General features: G+C 38.9%; 1 protein-coding gene across 1 annotated transcript; it reads left to right on the top strand.

Moving 5' to 3' along the window:
• The first annotated feature begins 451 nt into the window (after positions 1 to 451).
• On the top strand, positions 452 to 19,339 carry LOC110968428 (sodium- and chloride-dependent transporter XTRP3). Its single transcript, XM_022218315.2, has 11 exons — positions 452 to 829; positions 2,240 to 2,380; positions 3,368 to 3,459; positions 3,598 to 3,825; positions 5,070 to 5,180; positions 5,307 to 5,548; positions 5,697 to 5,859; positions 10,431 to 10,632; positions 11,759 to 11,918; positions 12,075 to 12,240; positions 14,334 to 19,339. Exons 1-11 carry the CDS (start codon positions 706 to 708, stop codon positions 14,502 to 14,504), a joined length of 1,800 nt encoding a protein of 599 aa, XP_022074007.1. The 5' UTR covers positions 452 to 705; the 3' UTR covers positions 14,505 to 19,339.
• Positions 19,340 to 20,280: the final 941 nt, after the last annotated feature.

Below are 20,280 nucleotides of genomic sequence, written 5' to 3'. Positions count from 1 at the left end.
ATTCCTTTCACAGTGACTATAATTAACTGCTTGATTATAATTTTATATTGTAAAGGTTTGGCCTAATTGTTCCAGTGGTAGACTCAGACATAACTATTGTGTTGCATCAAAGCTGCAGAGATAACGGTTAGTTAATGAAAACGATCCTTTTCTGTCAGATCAGGTTCTTTTAGACAAGCCGAGGCTCGGACTTTCCTCAGAAGACAGAGGTTAAAGAGCCTGTATGATCAAACATTCACCTGCTTATCTTCCATGTCCCGCCCACCTCATGCTTAGTTTACCTGAAGGCTGACACCTAATGTAGATCATTTGTGAGGTTAATTACATAAATATAAAACTGCTGACTCTGGGTTTACTGAAGTTCCTCACTGGTGTACTTGTAATAAACACTGGGATGAGTGCTGCATGTGTGAACAGAACGGTCATAGAAACAGCTACAAATACTTAGTCCCTCCAGAACTACACATCCGTAGACGCTCCAGCAGCACCCTTTTGCCAGAGGTGCGTGGTAAATGTAGTCATTTCATAATAAAAACACCATCATTTTCCCGCAAGAAGACCCTCCTCCTGAGAGTAACCACAGAATAATCACAGGGAGCCTATAAACCGCTGGCAGCCCTTAAGGTGACACACAGCCCCATTCACATAAACCGCTGCTGTCTGGATCCTCGAGGACAAACCTAGAGACGTTCACAGGACGCAGACATGGAGAAAGATGCGAGACCCAACTGGGACAACCCCATGCAGTTTGTGCTGGCGTGTGTGTCTTATGCAGTCGGACTTGGAAACGTATGGCGATTTCCTTACCTTTGTCAAATGCACGGTGGAGGTAAGTTACTGATTCCAAACTAGGAACCACTTGTTGACCACAAAAACAAGTGCCTCAAATGGCATAGGTATGAAATGTTCATGCGTAAAAAGTCTTATAGAGGCTCTCTATCACATTAAACAGCAGATTGTTGTTTCTGACTTACCGTTTTGTATTTTTTTAAATACTTTTATACTTATTTTTAATCGCATTCATTGATGTTATCCAGCAAGCACTCCGACGGTCTGCATGCAAATATGTCTGGATATATTACTTAATTATTTAGAAATACGTATTTACTATAGCTTGTACTGCATGTAAACACATGTATAAGGTGTAGTCTGCTTCTTGATTCCAAATACATTTATTTCACTGCAACTGAGATTAAATTGTTGCTTTTTTTGTTTTTCCCAATTCTTCCCAGTGGATCTGTAAAGATAAATCAGTTCAGAATCGGTAGAAAAAATGAACAAGGCAGGCTCAGAAACTGTTTGGTAACATGTCCTTAAAGTGTCCAGAGTAGCATAATGTAGTTAGAAGAGGGAATTGTTATGCCTTTATAACTCCAGTAGGGTTCATTAAATAATGAGTAATCTACTGTAATTGCCCTCCTGATGTAAAACTTCAAAGCAGTAAACCGGTGGACATGTGCTAAATGTTGGAAGGAAATCAAATGTAATCTTGGTTCAGTTAATTAACTGACTGTGAACAGAAGTGGCAAGTAAAAGATATACTGCAATATTTAGTAATTCTGATGGGTCCAATGAGGCTTTCATAGTGTGCCACTGGTCCACATTCTAGCCGAAGTCTTTGTATTTTAATTAAAAATGTAAGAATATATGGTATGATAAAATACACAGGTTAAACATACAGATCTGGCAGCAGATTACCAAGACACTAGCTGGAAAGCCTTTATCTACCCTGTAAGCGTTGGATGCAGGGGTTTCATAAGGGTAGCAGTAGTTTAGCTGCTCCATGCGGTGCTGGGATGATGGAGGGAAACTTCACAGGCCACTGCTGATCTAATATTAAGCTTAATCAGTCTCAGCGTCATTTATTTATAATTTTTTGCTTGTTATCATTTCATGCTAATGACATGAGCACTTTTTGTCTTATAATGCAAGTAAAATAAATAAATGTGGAGTATTATAATTTACTTTGCTTCAGGTTACAGGTATCTGTGGTGTACGTACAATTCTAGACACAATATTCAACTATTTGTAAGTCAGTTCACATCACTCTGTGTGGTACTGACATTTGGATCGTAATCTGCTCCATATTTGCCCCCTAAAAGAACCTGCGTCACACATTCATTACTTTGTACTACGTCTTTCAAAAAATGAGTGACTACAGTAACAAAGAAAAAATGTGTTAAAATTTATTTCTTTGTTTTTCAGCAGTGGTTAAGTAAAACTATCTTTCCTGTTTCAGGGGGCTTCTTGATTCCATATTTTATCATGCTGCTTGTGGAGGGAGTGCCCTTGTTCTACTTGGAGCTTGCCATTGGTCAGAAGATGCGTTTAGGTAGCATTGGGGCATGGACTGCCATCAGCCCTTATTTAGGAGGAGTGGGTAAGTGCTGACTTAACTGGTAATATTAACATTACTGTATAGCTACGGACTCCTCGCTGCATTCAGATGAGTAATAATTAAGCAACACGTATGCTTTTCTTTTGGAAAACAACAGAACAACATGTCGGGCTGTATGAGGTTGAAGAATAGTGTGTGTTTTCTGTTGTTACCCAGAACAACAGAAAACGTGGTGGAAAGATACTACCACTGTACTGGTGCTTTGTCTGACTCACCAGATGTAAATTGTGGGTATAAACCTGCTATTTCCGCAGCACTTTTCTTTTGTGTTTGTCTTCCCCTTATCTGTGTGATAAGGTTGTCAAAGTACCTTTTGCTACAGGAAATAGCAACAACCTCCAAGTCAGCCTACTACATGCTAAAAATTGCCAATTTGCAGAAGATTTGGTCTGACTGCAACGAGGCTGGCTTGTTTTTTCCAATGTTTTTAATGAGAGTGCTAACCTCCCTGCATGAAAATGCTCCACCAAAACAACTCCCCCGTCATTGTTTTGAAGAAACATTTTTGCTGCATCCTGGACTTGGCACAGCCCAAGAGAACTGCAATTAGTTTGGAGAAATATACACACAACAGAAGGTTTTTTCCTCTGTAGCAGAACGATGGCGACATGCAGTCAGACCTGTATTCAGTGATGAAACAGTATTTCTGAGATAGATCTGGCTATTTGAGACTACAGTACTGTCAGTGGTTTTGCGTGGTCGTGGGTTCTGCCTGAACACCATTTCTGTGGAATACAAAGTTAGCTAGAATTTTTCAACATTGAGATATGACCCACAACTCTTGCACTACTTTTTGGGGGCTAGCTTGTGTGGCTTGGCTTCTGCAGCTCAGAGCTTTGATCCACATACATATTGTGAATAAATCCAGAGGCACTATGGGTTAAAAAGTGGCTGAAGAATATGTAAAATCAGATACAATTTGTCATTTGTTTGGGATTTTTAAAATTTATTTAAATTTTCTCATTTTAGGTCTTGCTAGTGTTGTGACGTCCCTGTATCTGTGTCTCTATTACAACGTCATCAATGCATGGAGTTTCTGGTATCTCTTTAATTCATTTCAAGTGAGTTGCTAATCAACAAGCTGCTGTATTTTTTCAGTAGCAGAAACTGCTGCTGTATACACTCAGTATTTGTATATGTTGAATATTTGAACTGTACGGTAACATGTCCATACTGCTCTGCCTTCATTCCCACCCTAGTCCGTCCTGCCCTGGGCAGTTTGCCCCATAAACGCCAACCGTACAGCACCTATAGAAGAATGTGAGGTGGCCTCACCCACCCAGTACTTCTTCTACAGGGAAACACTGAACATCTCTTCCACTATTGAAGAGAATGGAGGCATTCATACAGGCCAGGCTTTGTGCTTCCTCCTGACTTGGGTGATTACCTACCTGTGCATCGTCCGAGGAGTACAGTCTACTGGAAAGGTATGTCAGATATGTGGTGCTTGCACCCTTACAGATCTTTGTCATCATACATGGGTGGGTGTAGTCTGGCAGTTTCAACTCTTATGAGATATTTTATGAAACAAGGTCTTGTAATATAAAAACAATATGTGTATTCTTTTTAAAAAGAGCATATTCATTTTGTGTATCAAATTAAACCAAACTCATGCATTCACATTTGGCAATAAAGAGACAGCAAACCCATCATCCTGATATGATGAGTGATTAATTTATCAATCAGTCAATCAAAGTTTATTTCTATAGCCCTTTACAGCAGCCCAAAGGGTGACTAAAGGGCTTCACAGTGAAAAATGAGAAAAACTTACAAACAATACATTAACTTGAAACAGGAAAAACAATCACACTCACATTCACACCTACAGTCAAATTTAGAATAATCAATTAACCTCAGCATGTTTTTGGACTGTGGGAGAAAACTGGAGTACCCGGAGGAAACTCACACATGCGCAGGGAGAACATGCTAACTCCATGAAAGATCCCTGGAAGGAAAAGATGCGAACCAGTGATCTTCTAGCTACAAAGCGACAGTGCTAACCGCCACTCCACTGTGCAGCCCGTAAAATAAACACAATAAAATAAAGAGCAATAAAACGCACTAAAATATACATATAAATAAAAAATAAAATGTCACCATGCTGCCAGGCATTAAAAGCCATTTTAAACAGGAAGGTTTTGATTTAAACAGACTCAGGTCAGTGGTGTGTATGTCGGGGGGAGCTGGGTGCAGCGACAGAGAACACATGGTCACCCCAGTGTTTATATTTAGACCCCTAGTTTACTTGCTCTCAAGTATTTGTCATGAAATTGAATTTATAGTAGGATATGCATGATAAGGTTTATTCATGTTAGTAGAATCAGTGCGGTGAACCACAGTCAACAATTAGTTTAGTCCACAGCACCAGTGTGGCCATAACTGTGGCTGCCTCAGCATTAACACACAGAAATGTGTAACTTGAAAGACGAAGACTTTGAAATCCACATGCAATCACAAGAAGTTATATTTTACAAATTTTGTGGAGAACTTCTCCCAACCGACTCGGCTTCATTGTTCATCAAAAACTGTGCAGCCTGCATGTATTTTTATTTTAGCTAGACTAGAGGCATGATTGTAGGGATATGATGAAGTCGTCGGCATCCCACCCCTCCATACAAACTTACTTCTACATCTGAACTCTGACTTTTATTATGCTGTTTGGCTTTTGTAGGTGGTGTACTTCACAGCCACGTTTCCATATGTGGTCCTCTTTATCTACCTGATCCGGGGCTTCACTCTTCATGGCGCCGTCAATGGTGTCAAATACATGTTCACGCCCAAGGCAAGGTTGCACTGTGAATTTGGCAACACTCATGTAGACAAGCGCTTGTTGAGGTTCTCAGTTGGCTTGTGGTGTTCATACAGCGGGGCTCGTTGACATTGCTATGTGCATGTTTTCTGCTTTCAGATGGATCAACTTGCGAACCCGGCTACGTGGATCAATGCAGCCACTCAGATCTTTTTCTCTCTGGGTTTGGGTTTTGGGTCCCTCATAGCTTTTTCCAGCTACAACCAGTACAACAACAACTTTGAGCGCCAGGCCATCACCGTCTCTCTCATCAATAGTGGGACCTCCATCTTTGCCAGCATTGTCACTTTTGCCATCTACGGGTTCAAGGCCACTGTCAACTATGAGAACTGCTTGGAGAGGTGTGTGTTTCATCATTTATACGTCCAATTCAAAAGGACACATTATTTGTAAATATTAGAACTGCCATGGTTAAATATTCTGGGAGAATGTCATGGTTAAGGTATTGTATTTCTTCATGTAATACTCTTTTTTTTCTTTCTTTTCCAGGACACGGATTCTGCTATTGAATACATTTAATCTAGCAGAAGACACCATCACTTTGGATAATGTCTTGGAGTGGATTAAGAAGCTGAATGCAACATACCCAGAGCAGTTTAACGAAATTGCTAACGACACTGGAAACTGCAGCCTGGAGCAAGAACTCGCGACCGTACGTTCCTCATCATTTCACCTCTCTTACAGTGATACACACATGAAGATGAAACTAGTATTTTCAATAAAGTTTGGCACAGGCTGTGAAAGGAAAACATTCAAATTATATCAGTACTGACAGAGCAAAAACACCACCTGTTGCAGAGATAGCCTCACACTTATGTGAAGAAATTTTTAGGTTATGGTATTAAAGAGAGTTGCAAACACATATGATCCCTCTGATAAATCTAGAGAAACTAGAGAGAATGGAAATAAACAAGGACTGAGGTAGACAAGACTGCCTTCTCCCATTTTTGCCATAACCCTCAAGTCACTATTTATACATTTTTGTAATAATCTGCCAAAAAGAAACAATTAGAGGTGATAGAGTTTCATTTTTGACTTGTTTATGCTGGAGTCTAAATGTACAGTGGGTATGGAAAGTATTCAGACCCCTTGAAATTTTTCACTCTCTGTGTCATTGCAGCCATTTGCCAAAATCAAAAAAGTTCATTTTATTTCTCATTAATGTACACTCAGCACCCCATCTTGACAGAAAAAACAGAAATGTAGAAATTTTTGCAAATTTATTAAAAGAGAAAAACTGAAATATCACATGGTCATAAGTATTCAGACCCTTTGCAGCGACATTCATATTTAACTCACATGCTGTCCATTTCTTCTGATCCTCCTCGAGATGGTTCCGCTTCTTTATTGGAGTCCAGCTGTGTTTAATTAAACCGATTGGACTTGATTAGGAAAGGCACACACCTGTCCAGACCATGTGATATTTCAGTTTTTCTCTCTTAATAAATTTGCAAAAATTTCTACATTTCTGGTTTTTTTCTGTCAAGATGGGGTGCTGAGTGTACATTAATGAGAAACAAAATGAACTTTTTTGATTTTGGCAAATGGCTGCAATGACACGGAGAGTGAAAAATTTCAAGGGGGTCTGAATACTTTCCGTACCCACTGTATACCCCAGTTCCTTTTTAAGCAGGATTTCTCCTTGGTACATAAAAACGACAACCACTGTTAATTTACAGTTTCACTGATTTTTGTAAAATCATTGAAAGTATCTATAAAGTGTACACTGACACATTTGCACTTTTAGTGCTCCAGTTGTCATCGGATGGAATAAAGGGAGAGAAATGAGGCAAAACATTCAGCAAAAGATCCAGCTGACTCAGAAACACCTTACTTTGTGGCCATTGCAGGCCACCAGGGCACTCTATGCAACTAGCACTAATGAAACTACAGATTAGAGTAATTAGTCCAATTAAGCTTTGATCAAACACTCAGGACACGGTGAGCAACAAAGAGCTAAGTCAGTTGTGAAAACAAACAGTGGTTCCAGCAGGCATCCCTGTTGTACACGTTAAGCTTTTTAGATACAAGACATTGTACAGCAGCAAGAACCTCCTTAAGACTACTTATCTTTCGAACATGTGACTATAATGCTGTTTCCATAACAAACACACAATCTAAATTATTATGATTTATTCAATGAGTGATAAGTCTTATCATAGAAACAGAACAAATGGCCTTCACTGTGTAATAACAGCAGTATTTCACGCATTACTTCCCGAAGTTGAATCTACTCCGACCTTTGCTTTAAGCTCAGATAACACAGACAGTGACTCTACAGTTCTTGAATGTTCATTTTATTTTATGGTTGCCATATTGCTAGGACTTTTCAACTCATCTGTCCCCTGATTCATAAAGACTGTGCCTCCACATACTTTTATGAATGAGAGAACAAACACCTGCTGAGTTCCTCGTTGTTTTTGTCTGGGGACTTCTCTTGTATGATCATTTCAACTCAGATTTATTTCCAAATGCTTACATAACTATTTATCTAGAAAACACTTTGTGGGTCAATGCCAGTTACAAATGGCCTCTTTGGCATTTAGGCATGAGAGTGAGTCACTAAATCCCACTTCTCGTCATTTTGAATGTGCTTATTTAAGATGGAGTGCATGCGGCCGACAGTTGCAGCAGCTTTGAGCTGTTTTAAGGCTCAGTTTTTAACTTCTCATTGGCATTTGTTTGTTTTCCTCCAGTGATGGACAAGTATGGACTTTCTACAGTCTTTCTGGTCCATACACTTGTGTGTGGACTTTGTTGTGAGTGCATCAGGAGACACACAGCCACATAGTAGCTGCTCCATCGTTGCTCCATTGTTTACATGCTGGAGAAGGCATTGGCACAATGAAGCACTGGGCTAATTCAAAGGAGATGTGTGTATTATTATTATTATTATTATTATTATGAGTTTATTTAAGAAGGGACAGTGTACAATATTAAAAATAAATGTTTCCATTTGATGCATTGTACCAGAGATAGCTTTAAGCTAATTTTCATCTGCAGTCCCCCAGCAAGTCACAATAAAAACATCACAACATTACGTTATAAAAAAGTACATGACCAGTGAAACAAAATATTACACACACACACACACACACACACACACACACACACACTTAAAAGCACAGACACTCACACAAAAATGCCAATTAAAAGAACATTGCTAGACTAAAATACATGACAGTGAATCAAAACATTATACACACACACACTCTTAAAAGTCGACATGTACACACAGTCACACATAAATGACAATTAAAAAGACATTAATGGTTGCAGTTCTGAGTGCTCTTAAGCAGGTTTATCAGTTTGTTTTTAAAACTGCTGATAGAACTACAGGTCTTAAGGTCATCAGGCAGGGCATTCCACTGAGCCGTAGCTTTTACAGAAAAAGCTGACTGTCCAAAGGTGGTGCGTCGAAAAGGTATTGCACAGTCAGTAGTGGAAGATATCCTTGTGGATTTAATAGATTGTGCCGAGCGATACTGAACGAGCTGTTGCAGCGGAGGAGGGGCCAAACCATTTAAAATTTTAAAAACAAGACACATATTTGAAAATAACTTAAAATTTTAAAAACTCAGTGTATCATTATCCCTGCTCCTCCTGCCTTCCCCATCTCCATCTGGTCAGTCAGTCCTTCCTCTCCCACCTGTCCCTATCAGTAGCATAGGTGAGGAGAGACCTGCAGAGGATCAGGGGAGGAAGGCACCTTTATCTGGTGGCCCAGTTAGTCCTCAGCCTAATCCTGAGTCTTGAGAAAGTACAGATTCTGTGAAAGACATCCTGTATTGCACCAGTTGCAAAGACTGCACACAGTAGAGGATCTCATGACTGCACACCGTGGCTTTAACACCCCATCCAGTGTTGAGACTTATTCCTACCCATTTATGTAGCGTCAATTATTGATCCGCTGCAGTTTGCCAATTAGCCACACAATTGAGTGCTCCAACAAAGATTGCTCCCTTGAGAGGGATCTATTGTCTCCAGAAAGCTGGAAGACATTTTTTCCCAATATTCTCAGCAATGCATAATTGGCACAGCTCAGGAATAAAGAACAAGCAAGAAAGGACTGTAGTCTATTGTCCTGGACTACTGACTAGCTCAACAACATGTCAAACATTGGCGTCTGTAGTAAAGAGGCTCTGCAGGGGCTGTTCTCGCTCCATCTGTTTTCATATATCAGACTTAATATGGTCTTCTGGGACAGAAGTGTCACAACTGGACACACTGCTGAACAAAGCAAAAATCTGTTTTAAATGTTAGATTATTCAAAGTAGACACTTTTCTGATAAAAATCAACTGTTGCTTTGTGGAGTTTCTTGCCTTTTTAATATGTTTGAGAGTGTCAGTGTTTTGTAGAGGTGCTGCTGGTATACAGCAAATCGACCTAAATCGGTCTTGGAGGAGGCTGTGTTAAGAAGGCCATCATAGTTGAATTGCTATAAAGAAACCACTATTGAGGGAGACCACAGAGTAGAGAAATGTTTGTGCCAAGAAATGCAAAGCCTGGACCGAAGATCAGACAGAATATTAACTTTGGTCTGATGAAATTTGAGACTTCTTGTTCCAACTGTTGTGTCTTTGAGACTCAAATGAAGGTGAATATATGTGTACGCATGTCTGGTTTCTAAGTAGAAGTATGGAGAATTAAGTGTGCTTTGTTAGCGACACACTTGTTTTATGTAGGATTTAAAGAACTCTTAATCACAAAAATTTGCAGTAACAGACCATCTCAGGACAATACGTCAAACGTACGTCCAGGCTCTGTAAGAGCTGTTTGAGGAAGCAGAGTAACGTAATGCTGCATCCGATGATCTAGCTTTTACAGTCAGCAAACCTGAACCAAAAATGAGATTGTTTGGGATGAGTTAGACATCAGAGTGAAGGAAAAACAGCCAACAAGGGCTCAGCTTATGTGAGAACTCCTTTAAGACTTTTGGAAAAGTCCTCATGAAGTTGTAAAAGAAGCTGTCATCAAAGCAGATAGAGGCTACTTTATGTCTAAAATAGAAATCCTACACATTTTTACCACATAATGTCATACATGTTATTCCACATTTTGATATTTTTGTTACATTTAAAGTGTGCTTACTTTCTTTCACTAATATTTCATGGAACAAAGGCCACCTGAAACCAGTAAATCCTTCCTTTTTTGCAGTTCAAGTCAAAATTGGTCAAAGCCCAGTGCAGTTTGCCTTAAATTCTCTCTTCGATCTCTTTCAGGCTGTAGAGGGACCAGGTCTGGCGTTCATCGTGTACAGTGAAGCCATTACGAACATGCCATTGTCTCAGCTGTGGTCAGTGTTGTACTTCATCATGCTCCTGCTGTTAGGAGTTGGCAGCATGCTGGGTAACATCACAGCCATCATCACCCCACTACGAGACTTCAGGGTCGTGTCCCGCATAAGCAGCGAGTTATTTAACGGTAAGATCCAGCCTGAGGTTAACAGTAAGTGCTTAGCATCCCTGTGGGCATCAGACTGGGATGGAGGTTCATCTAGTCTTAGTAAACTACTGCCAGGCAAATGGGCTTGGATTACAAACAAAGTCAAACTATGCTGTCTACACATTTAGTAAGTAACATAATACGTAAATAACGTTTTTGAAATAAAAAAGGTAAACATCTTATTTTTATTGGTATAAAAATGAATTAAGAAACAAGATTGCGCTAAGAAATTGATAAGGTTCTAAAGGAAATCAGTTGTTTGTGCGCATTGTAATAAACTGGTTAGTGTAAAGGTTTTTGGTATCAGAGGGTTTACAGCTCTTACAAGCTGCAGCTTTTCCTACCAGTGCAAATGTATGAAGGTGAATTTGTTTCTTTATTCTTCAATCGAAAAAAAAGTTGCTCCAATCGCAAAACATGTTCTCAATCAGAAAAGCTTTCCTTCAATCAAAAAAAAACGTTTTCAATCAAAGAAAAAACTTGTTCAAACGCAAAAAAAATATTTGAGACCCAAAAAATTGCAAATAAACACGTTTTTTCTTTGATAGAAATTTTTTTTGTTGTTGAAAATACATTTTTTGATTGAAGTCATATTTTTGGATTTGAGCCATATTATGGGTAGGACATTTGTTTCTTTATTACTCAATGAAAACAAAAGCAGCCCCAAAGAAAAAATGTGTTTATATACAATTTTTTGGGTCTCAAATATTTTTTTTGCATTTGAACAAGTTTTTTCTTTGATTGAAAACGTTTTTTTTGATTGAAGTGAAGTTTTTTTCTGATTGAGAACATGTTTTGCGATTGGAGCAACTTTTTTTTCGATTGAAGAATAAAGAAAAAAATTTACCTTCATACAAATGCATCTGATTTTAAAATGCTGCAATGGAGAAGCGACTACACACACAGTTGTATGTTTCCTTTTCAAATATGCTTATTTACACACACACATATATATGACTGTGTTTTTGTTTGTTTTCTATGACAAAGATGTATGTTTCAGTGATTCCATCTTAGTTATAGAAGTCATTGTATGGTACTATGCAGTGAATGATAAAAGTATTTTCAGTGATGCCATCAGTGACTGAGGGCTGAGTTTTTCTTGCAGGTTTAGTGTGTTTGTTCTGTCTGCTGCTTGGCCTTGGCTTCACCACCACATCAGGGAATTACTGGTTCACCATGTTCAATGACTACGGAGCCACTTTCTCCCTGCTGTTCATCGTCCTCATCGAGGTCATAACTGTCAGTTACATCTATGGAATTAAAAGGTTTGTGCTGTTCCCACATCTGTTGGTTTTCACCTCTGCTTTTGTTTTGGCTCAACTTATCAGTAGTGCCACATATGTGCAATAAAATCATACAGAGTGCTATCAAACTGTAGAGTGCCGTATTTCATTTGAATTATATGCATCTACTCATTTTAGGTTTGAAAAAGACATAGAAGACATGCTTGGTCATCGCCCTAACTGGTACTGGAAGATCATGTGGGTAGTAATCAGTCCCCTTCTCCTTATCGTCCTCTTTGTCTTCTACATTGTCAACTACATCATGGGAGGAACGCCTACATACCAAGCATGGGACAAAGAGCAGGTCAGTTTTAGTTTCTTTTCTTAAAATACTGCGTGTTGTGTGCTTTTCAATTTCCAAGCTGGTGAAAACATGCATGTGTCGTAGCTAACCTGTGTCACAACAAGTCAGATCTGAGTTCGGGCTCCTGAATTTTGTCTTCCTTACATGTCATATTAGGAGTTCCCACCTGTGTCACCCTAAGTATGAGTATGAGGCTTCTATTTCATGTCATGTATTCCAAATAAAATAAAGCCACTACAAAACCATTTACAAGACAAAATAATCAAACTACATGATGATAAAATAGGTAAACAAGAAAAGCACTCACAGAGCGCAGTACTCCACTAAAGCTCCTCAGTTGTATGATTTCTTATGAATGAGTTCCATAAAGTCCGCGGCGGTGGATTTGTAGTGGGATCACAATCATGTGATCATCAGCAGGCAGCTGATGTAGCGTTCACTTGTTGTCATAGTTACATTGGCGCTGTATCTCGCAATGCTACAGAGATCTTTAACAAATCCATGAATCCAGACTATAAGCTGCATCACTGCTAAAATCTAATCACTTGGTCCTTGTTTCATTTCTGACCTTCCCTGAAAATTTCATCCAAATTCGTTTGTCCGTTTTTGAGTAATGTTGCTAATAGACGGACAAATGTATGGCAATTGTCACATAACTCCACCGTGTTCCTTGGCAGAGTGAAAATAGAAATAGAATAAAAATGATCCAGGTTTCTGTATATGAAAGCAGTACAAAAGTGACTCTGGTAGCGTGCATGTAAATTTACTAACTGACATGATATAACCATTATAAAATATAATCAAAAGGTCAATACGCTCAGACCACAACAAGGTCACCAAAATTTAACTAAACTGTCCTACGTACATCTGACTATTGGTTTACAACAATTCCACAAAAAAAACTAAATAATAGTATACTATTTATTCTGGCATTTCCAAATAGCAAGACATAATTACAGAGAAAAGTAAAACAGAAGCTGTTTTAATCTTAATATATGCTACTGGAATAGTGATAATATGTTACCTGTTTGGAATTTGTGGTGAATGTAGACCCACTCTTCTGTTTTGGAAGTACAGTGTAAAGAAACTTACTTCTCTATTTATTATACAGCTTTGAATCTGCTTTATATAAAATTGTGTCCAACGCTATCGCTCTGTATTAATCATTGCTGGAGTGGAAGCTGATTATCTGAAGCCAAAATTATATCATGAAACATTGTACCTTGGAGCAGAAGTAGAAAGATAGCCAGAGGCAGCTTAGTATAGAGAAGACTTCAGTGAGCTTTATGCCAGTCATGGGCATGTCCTGCCCTTTTTAGAACCACGTGGATCAGAGGTGACCCTTGAACTATCATTACATCCTGACTGACCCTCTTGCTGTCACGAGACTTTATTAAATTACACATTTACTGCTGCTGTATCATCCATGTGGACAATTAGTTTAATCACAACTCGTCTCTCAAACCAAAGATACCATAATAATTAACTTACGGCCACCTGGCACATCCACCTGTTGATTAAGACTGGGGATGTTTTTGTTTGTTTATAGGATAAATGTCCAATAATATCAATTAACTGCTACTTAATTTTAACAATAATTACAAAGAAAAATTAATTATGGACTTTTTATTGTGTAATTATTTCATCTGATGAATATTAACATTTATTTATTGAATGGTTCCTGGGCAAAGCAAGTCTGCCCCTCTGTAGATGAAACTGGCATTTAATTCATGGTGCTGTGTAATGACTAAACATGTTTCATATGCTGTGTTGTGGGAATTTCATCAAACAGTACATCAGTGCTGACTCTTCTTGGTGTTGTGCTTCTGTTGATGATTTAATTGGATAAAACAGAAATTGCATTTTGAGGCATGCACAGTCAGGTCCATAAATTTTTGAACGTTGATACGGCCAACTGAAAAAGGAAAAACTTAAAAAAAAACTAGATCAAAGGAGTTGTGGACGTCTATGAGTGATCTGAGCAGAACTCAAACATGCTTCTATAGCGTCAGCGTTTGATCTTCTGCTAAAATGACCGACTGATGAACCAATAGGTACCAACAGGTGTTAACTGTATGTCTCGTTTCCCTCAGGGTAAATCAGTGCTGACAGAGTATCCTGCCTTTGGTCAAGTCTTCATTGTGCTGCTGCTGGTGTCTTCAGTCAGCTGTGTTCCCCTCACAGCTCTGTACGTCTTCTGCAGAAAGAGAAAACATGGAAAACCTCTCAAGCAGCAGCATGCTCTGAGTACAGTATCTGCTTAGTGACCAGACTGTGACACGGACCTCCATCAAGAGACTGTCATCCATCGCCTCTTACAAGGAAGGACGGTGACATGTGATAATCAATTTTTAATTTCATCACATTTTATACGAGCAAGAGCATTTTTGAGCTGCTCTGCCCTCAAGAAAAGGTATTTAAATCCTCCTTCTTCTTTCGCTTTTGTAAACGGCACAGTCTTGAAAGAGAAGCTCAATTGGAGACATGGGCAGATAAAACCCAGATTTAATTTGTATTGCTTTTAAAAATCTATTTTTGTACAATTTCTCTCAGGATTAAAGTCGGACTTCTGAGCCAGATTCCAACCAATAATCAATGCACTCAAAGAGCTTTACCTTCATCTCATACCACACTGGAGCAGAAAATAATCTTCACTTGGTTTCAGGTGATAATTTCCACCACTTAACTATGTAATATGTTATTAGTCATATTGTTAGTGCAGATATAGTTTGTGTAATTGTCAGACATCTAATCATATATGTTTGAAATTCAGAATTTCAAATGACTTTAGTTTACTGAATGGTAGTATGGTAACATGATGACTATAAGTAGCACTGCAGTTTACTCAATGGATCCTAAAATTTAGTGTCTGAATATGTCACCCTTCATCTCTCATATGCTGGCAGATGTTTAAGTATGCTAGTTCATATTTAGCCTTAGGTTTTAATTCCTCTTAGTAAGGGCTGAACCAATTCAGGCTCAAGTTAAGTCAACTTTATTTGTAGAAATACAAAAACCCCCAATGGAACTATAGTTTAGCACTGATCATAGAGAGGGGCTGCACAGTGGTTAGAACTGTGGCCTTGCAGCTAGAAGACCCCTGGTTCGCATCCTGGCCTTCCTGGGATCTTCCTGCATGGAGTTTGCATGTTCTCCCTGTGCATGGTGTTTTTTTTCCAGGTTCTCCAGCTTCCTCCCACAGTCCAAAAATATGCTGAGGTTAACTGGAAATTCTGAAATGTCCATAAGCGTGAGTGTGATTATTTGTGTCTATATGTAGTCTTGTGATAGACCGGTGTCCTGTCCAGAGTGTCCCCTGCCTTCACCATAATGGTGCTTTTCCGTTAGCACCTACTTGGCTCAACTGTACTCAACTTGACTGAGTTTACATCGTTTTTCATTACAATGGGGTACCACCCATAGACTGTGGTACCACCTCATCAGGGTGCAGTCGTCATAGCACGGCGGCCTGGCCACAGAGTTAGCGTTGATGGCTAACTAGCTAGCTTATTGTCTGCATACAAACGACAATAACGTTACTTTCAAAATACACTTGTTTGCTTACAGTGAGCTTGCCACTAATAGGATATGTAATGGAAAAGTTTCTTGAAGTCACAAAACACACCAGTTTTCTGTGAAGGAGTCGCTCTCGTGTGTCGTCTCTCCCTGTCCAATCAGTGGCCAGCACTCTGTAGACATCACATTATCGGCTCGACTCAGTTCACTTGGAACCCCGGCGGAGTAGGTACTAAAATGGTAACAGGTAACAGGTACTAGTCCTAATGGAAAACCTCACAAACCGAGTAGAGTTGAGCCGAGAAGGTGCTAATGGAAAAGCGCCGTAAGTCAGCTGGGATAGACTCCAGCCCAACTGACCCTAATGAGGATAAAGTGTTGTATAGATGATGGATTGATGGTTATAGAGGGTCTGATGTGTCACACCAGCTGCTGCCGTTTTTATTGATTCTATAATTGAGTGTTAGTATTTAAAACATGAGCAAAGGGGACATTTAACAAAAATATGCTGGATTGTAGGAAATTTACATCACAACTATTGTAGCTTCTGATTTAGTCCTGGAAATTGCTGACTAAACATAAGACATAACATTGACTGATTTGAGTTGTGGTCTGATAAGGGTGTTGATTATTCAGTAGTATAAGTGTACCTGCTTACCAGATACCTTCATTGTATTGGGGCACCTGGTAAGCAGATTAGTTTACGTGCTCTTGGTAAGAAGGTGTATAAATGTTCCATTTCTCCAAGGTATAAAGTATTTTCTGACAACAAGTGTAGTATCTGTTTTAAATGGCTGGCTTCTGCTATCATGCCATCATTTGCTTTGTACACCCAAAAATATGTAAAATGTGTATATATTGTAGATATGTGTCATACAGTGGTCTAATAATTGGAATGCTCAAAAAATGGAATGTCTTTACTTTGATGTGTCAGTAACCAAATAAGATTTTAGTAAATAGTGAATGAATTTCCATTAAAACAAGCTTAATTTCCATTCATATTAACCTGTAATATCTCATGAGTTTGTAAACTTTCACATTTATGGGGACCAGCTTTTTATTAAACAAATGTGATGTGATGTTGGTAAAAAAATAAGTGTTTGTGTGTTAAATATTTCTCTGTCTGTCTCTGAGATGTCTGCAAAATACAACCTTTATCACTTCATTACATTTTCTGTGAACATGAACACCTTTTTGGAGGAATGAATCCAGCAGGATATCTACAACTTTGACTTCAAAAAGAGCAACCTGACCAAAGTAATTCACAACCCGGGGCTTAACAGACTTGTTGCTGCCAAAGGGATCAAGCACACCTCATGTCATTAGTCATCATGGAGATGGATACTTGCTGTAAACTGTAGTCAGATGATGAAAAATGGTTGTATGTAGAGGGAGGTGGTAGCCTGTCTTTGTTTAGAGGTGGCATTAGAGTTGGTCTCTGTGATCTTGTCTACCAAATGTAGTAGTAAAAGGAAGTGGGTCTAAAGTTGCACTGAACACTGCTTTAGGAGTTGAATATTGCTGGTTAACATGGTGTAGAGCCAGATGTGTCCTAAGCATATGCTTTAAAGTAGATGACAAACATTTGCACTGGTGGTTTAACTTTGCTAGCATCGATTTAGTGGGCAGTGTTAAACTGTGTAAGCCCATACCTGCTGCTTGAAGTGGAACAGTATACTTGTTCTAAAAGTGCATCCTACACATAATTAGGGAGAACAGTAACAACAGAGGAAATGCCGGGTTGGTGATATATAAATGAATGTCATCAGCAAAAAAATGACATTTCGTATATCCTATCACCTATGGACCTCTCCTCTAAGGACCAGCACTTCCTTCAGGACACAGCGAATGGTTCAGTTGACATATTAAAAAGGAATGGGGACTGGACACCCAGGCCTCCCTTCCATGTACAGAGGAAAATTATCTGCTTGTACCCCCAACTGTTTGAAAAGATGACAAGGAGGGCTTTATAATAATTACACCGAGGAAAAACAGATGCCTCCAAATCTAATTGTGATTATCAATGTTTATGACTACCAACAACTTGAGGCAGATTTTACAGGGTTATGTGATAAATCAAGACGTCAGTGGGTGGTAGAGTAGGAGTGCTTTCCTTCAACAAATTCTATTTGATCAGGTGATATTATGACTGAACAAAATTGTCAACCAATTGGCTCACAGTTTCATACATTTTTTATTTGCCTCAGTGTTTCTCATCCAAGAAATCCGTCCAAGAAAGGAATCATTACATATTTTCAGGCACATTCATTTCAGGATTTCTTAGCTGTTACTACATTTGGGACCATCTTCTCTGGAGTCTCTCAGCAGCACCAGTGGAGGTGGTGGTGGTGAAATCACAGCCCACTGAACAAAAATATAAACACACCACAGATTTTCTTATCTAACTTCTCACTGCATTTCTATAGTTGGTTCTCCTTGGAAAAGGGTTCAATTTAGGCTACTGTGCTCATAATGTACTGAGCTGTTCAGCTGGTGGCAATTTCTTGGCATTGAGTTAATCCATACCCTAGTCAGGTGCAGCTTTTAGAACAATGATCAGACAGCGTGACCAGTATACAGACCTTTGATCAGTGACGATAAAAGTCCGCCTTTAAAATTCAGCTTGCCAAGAGAAACACAAGAACAGGCTGGCACGCTGAATGCTGCAAGCTTTTGTGGTCTAAAAAAATCATTCCTGACAGCATCTACCACGTGCTGCTGTGGATAGGCGTGGTTAAATGTGACATTTGATAGAAGGTTAATCAATTTTGCTAAGGGTGGGATAATATTCCATGAACCAGTATCAACAAAACAAAAAATAGTTGTAGGTCTTTTCTTTGATTTTTAAATACCTGCACCACCTGAACTGTTATCAGATCGGATTTTCAATGCCCAACCTGTAAAATATATACTAAACAACCACCTGATCCTGACTGGCAACATCTGTTGGACAGTACTTTATCATTAACAGCAACTGTTTTTCCCTCTTTATCATCAGTAAGAAATTTGCTAAACCGAGAATGTGAAAGCTGTCATGTAATTAATGGAATGATTATCTTGTTGCCTTGTTTCTAAAAACTTGTTCATTTCTAAAAATCACCAAAGCTGTATTTTTTTTGTTTTGTTTTGTTTCTGGTGCTTCATTAAGCTTTGGAATTGAGATACGACTGAAACTTGGAGTGCAAAGTCTGTTGGTATTACTGTAAAGTGAATATGATTTGCAGTAGAAGAGGTCAGAGAGATATACATTGATTCAAGGAATGATTCATAATGTGTGCAGAAAGAGATGGAACACCATTAAACTTTATGACTCCAATGTTTCCACACAAATAAACTGATACTATTGTGACAGTGATAGCAAAATCTATAGTGAGACGCCCAAAGGTGGTATTTACAACTAGACTGCCAGAAACACACTGCAGTGTCACCTAAGTGTTTCCGAATGAGAGGAACATAAGAATGAAATGTGTCTAGCCTGGAATTATTTCTCTATTTGTTTCCACAGCTGTCCAAGATAATGTACAATTATTTAAAATATGTCTTCACCTCTTTGTAAAATGAAATAAATTCTGCTCCAGTTATATTTTCCAGTGAGTCATTGTTGATGTCTATTTCAGGTTTGCTTTATCAGCTTTGATTAGATATACACACGTGGACAAAACTGTTGGTACCCCTCAGTTAAAGAAGGAAAAACCCACAATTCTCACTGAAATCACTTGAAACTCACAAAAGTAACAATAAATAAAAATTTATTGAAAATTAAATAATCAAAATCAGCCATCACTTTTGAATTGTTGATTAACATAATTATTTAAAAAAACAAACTAATGAAATAGGGCTGGACAAAAATGATGGTACCCATAACTTAATATTTTGTTGCACAACCTTTTGAGGCAATCACTGCAATTAAACGATTTCTGTATTTGTCAATGAGCGTTCTGCAGCTGTCAACAGGTATTTTGGCCCACTCCTCATGAGCAAACAGCTCCAGTTGTCTCAGGTTTGATGGGTGTCTTCTCCAAATGGCATGTTTCAGCTCCTTCCACATATGTTCAATGGGATTCAGATCTGGGCTCATAGAAGGCCACTTTAGAATAGTCCAACGCTTTTCTCTCAGCCATTCTTGGGTGTTTTTGGCTGTGCGTTTTGGATCGTTGTCCTGTTGGAAGACCCATGACCTGCGACTGAGACCAAGCTTTCTGACACTAGGCAGCACATTTCTCTCCAGAATGCCTTGATAGTCTTCAGATTTCATCGTACCTTGCACACTTTCAAGACACCCTGTGCCAGATGCAGCAAAGCAGCCCCAAAACATTACTGAGCCTCCTCCATGTTTCACCGTAGGGACAGTGTTCTTTTCTTCGTATGCTTGGTTTTTGAGTCTATGAACATAGAGTTGATGTGCCTTACCAAAAAGCTCCAGTTTGGTCTCATCTGTCCAAAGGACATTCTCCCAGAAGCTTTGTGGCTTGTCAACATGCATTTTTGCAAATTCCAGTCTCGCTTTTTTATGAGTTTTTTTTC

Source organism: Acanthochromis polyacanthus, chromosome 12 (assembly GCF_021347895.1).
Source record: "Acanthochromis polyacanthus isolate Apoly-LR-REF ecotype Palm Island chromosome 12, KAUST_Apoly_ChrSc, whole genome shotgun sequence".
NCBI lineage: Eukaryota > Metazoa > Chordata > Actinopteri > Pomacentridae > Acanthochromis > Acanthochromis polyacanthus.
Note: the sequence above shows the minus strand (reverse complement) of the source record. Positions and strands in the feature narration are given on the sequence as shown.

Bases quoted from the DNA above. Each gene is read 5' to 3' on its own strand.
- LOC110968428 (XM_022218315.2), top strand. From the start codon at position 706: ATGGAGAAAGATGCGAGACCCAACTGGGACAACCCCATGCAGTTTGTG. The intron at 3,460-3,597 runs GTGAGTTGCTAA...TTCCCACCCTAG, and splicing joins ATCTCTTTAATTCATTTCAA to TCCGTCCTGCCCTGGGCAGT. The intron at 12,241-14,333 runs GTCAGTTTTAGT...CGTTTCCCTCAG, and splicing joins AAGCATGGGACAAAGAGCAG to GGTAAATCAGTGCTGACAGA.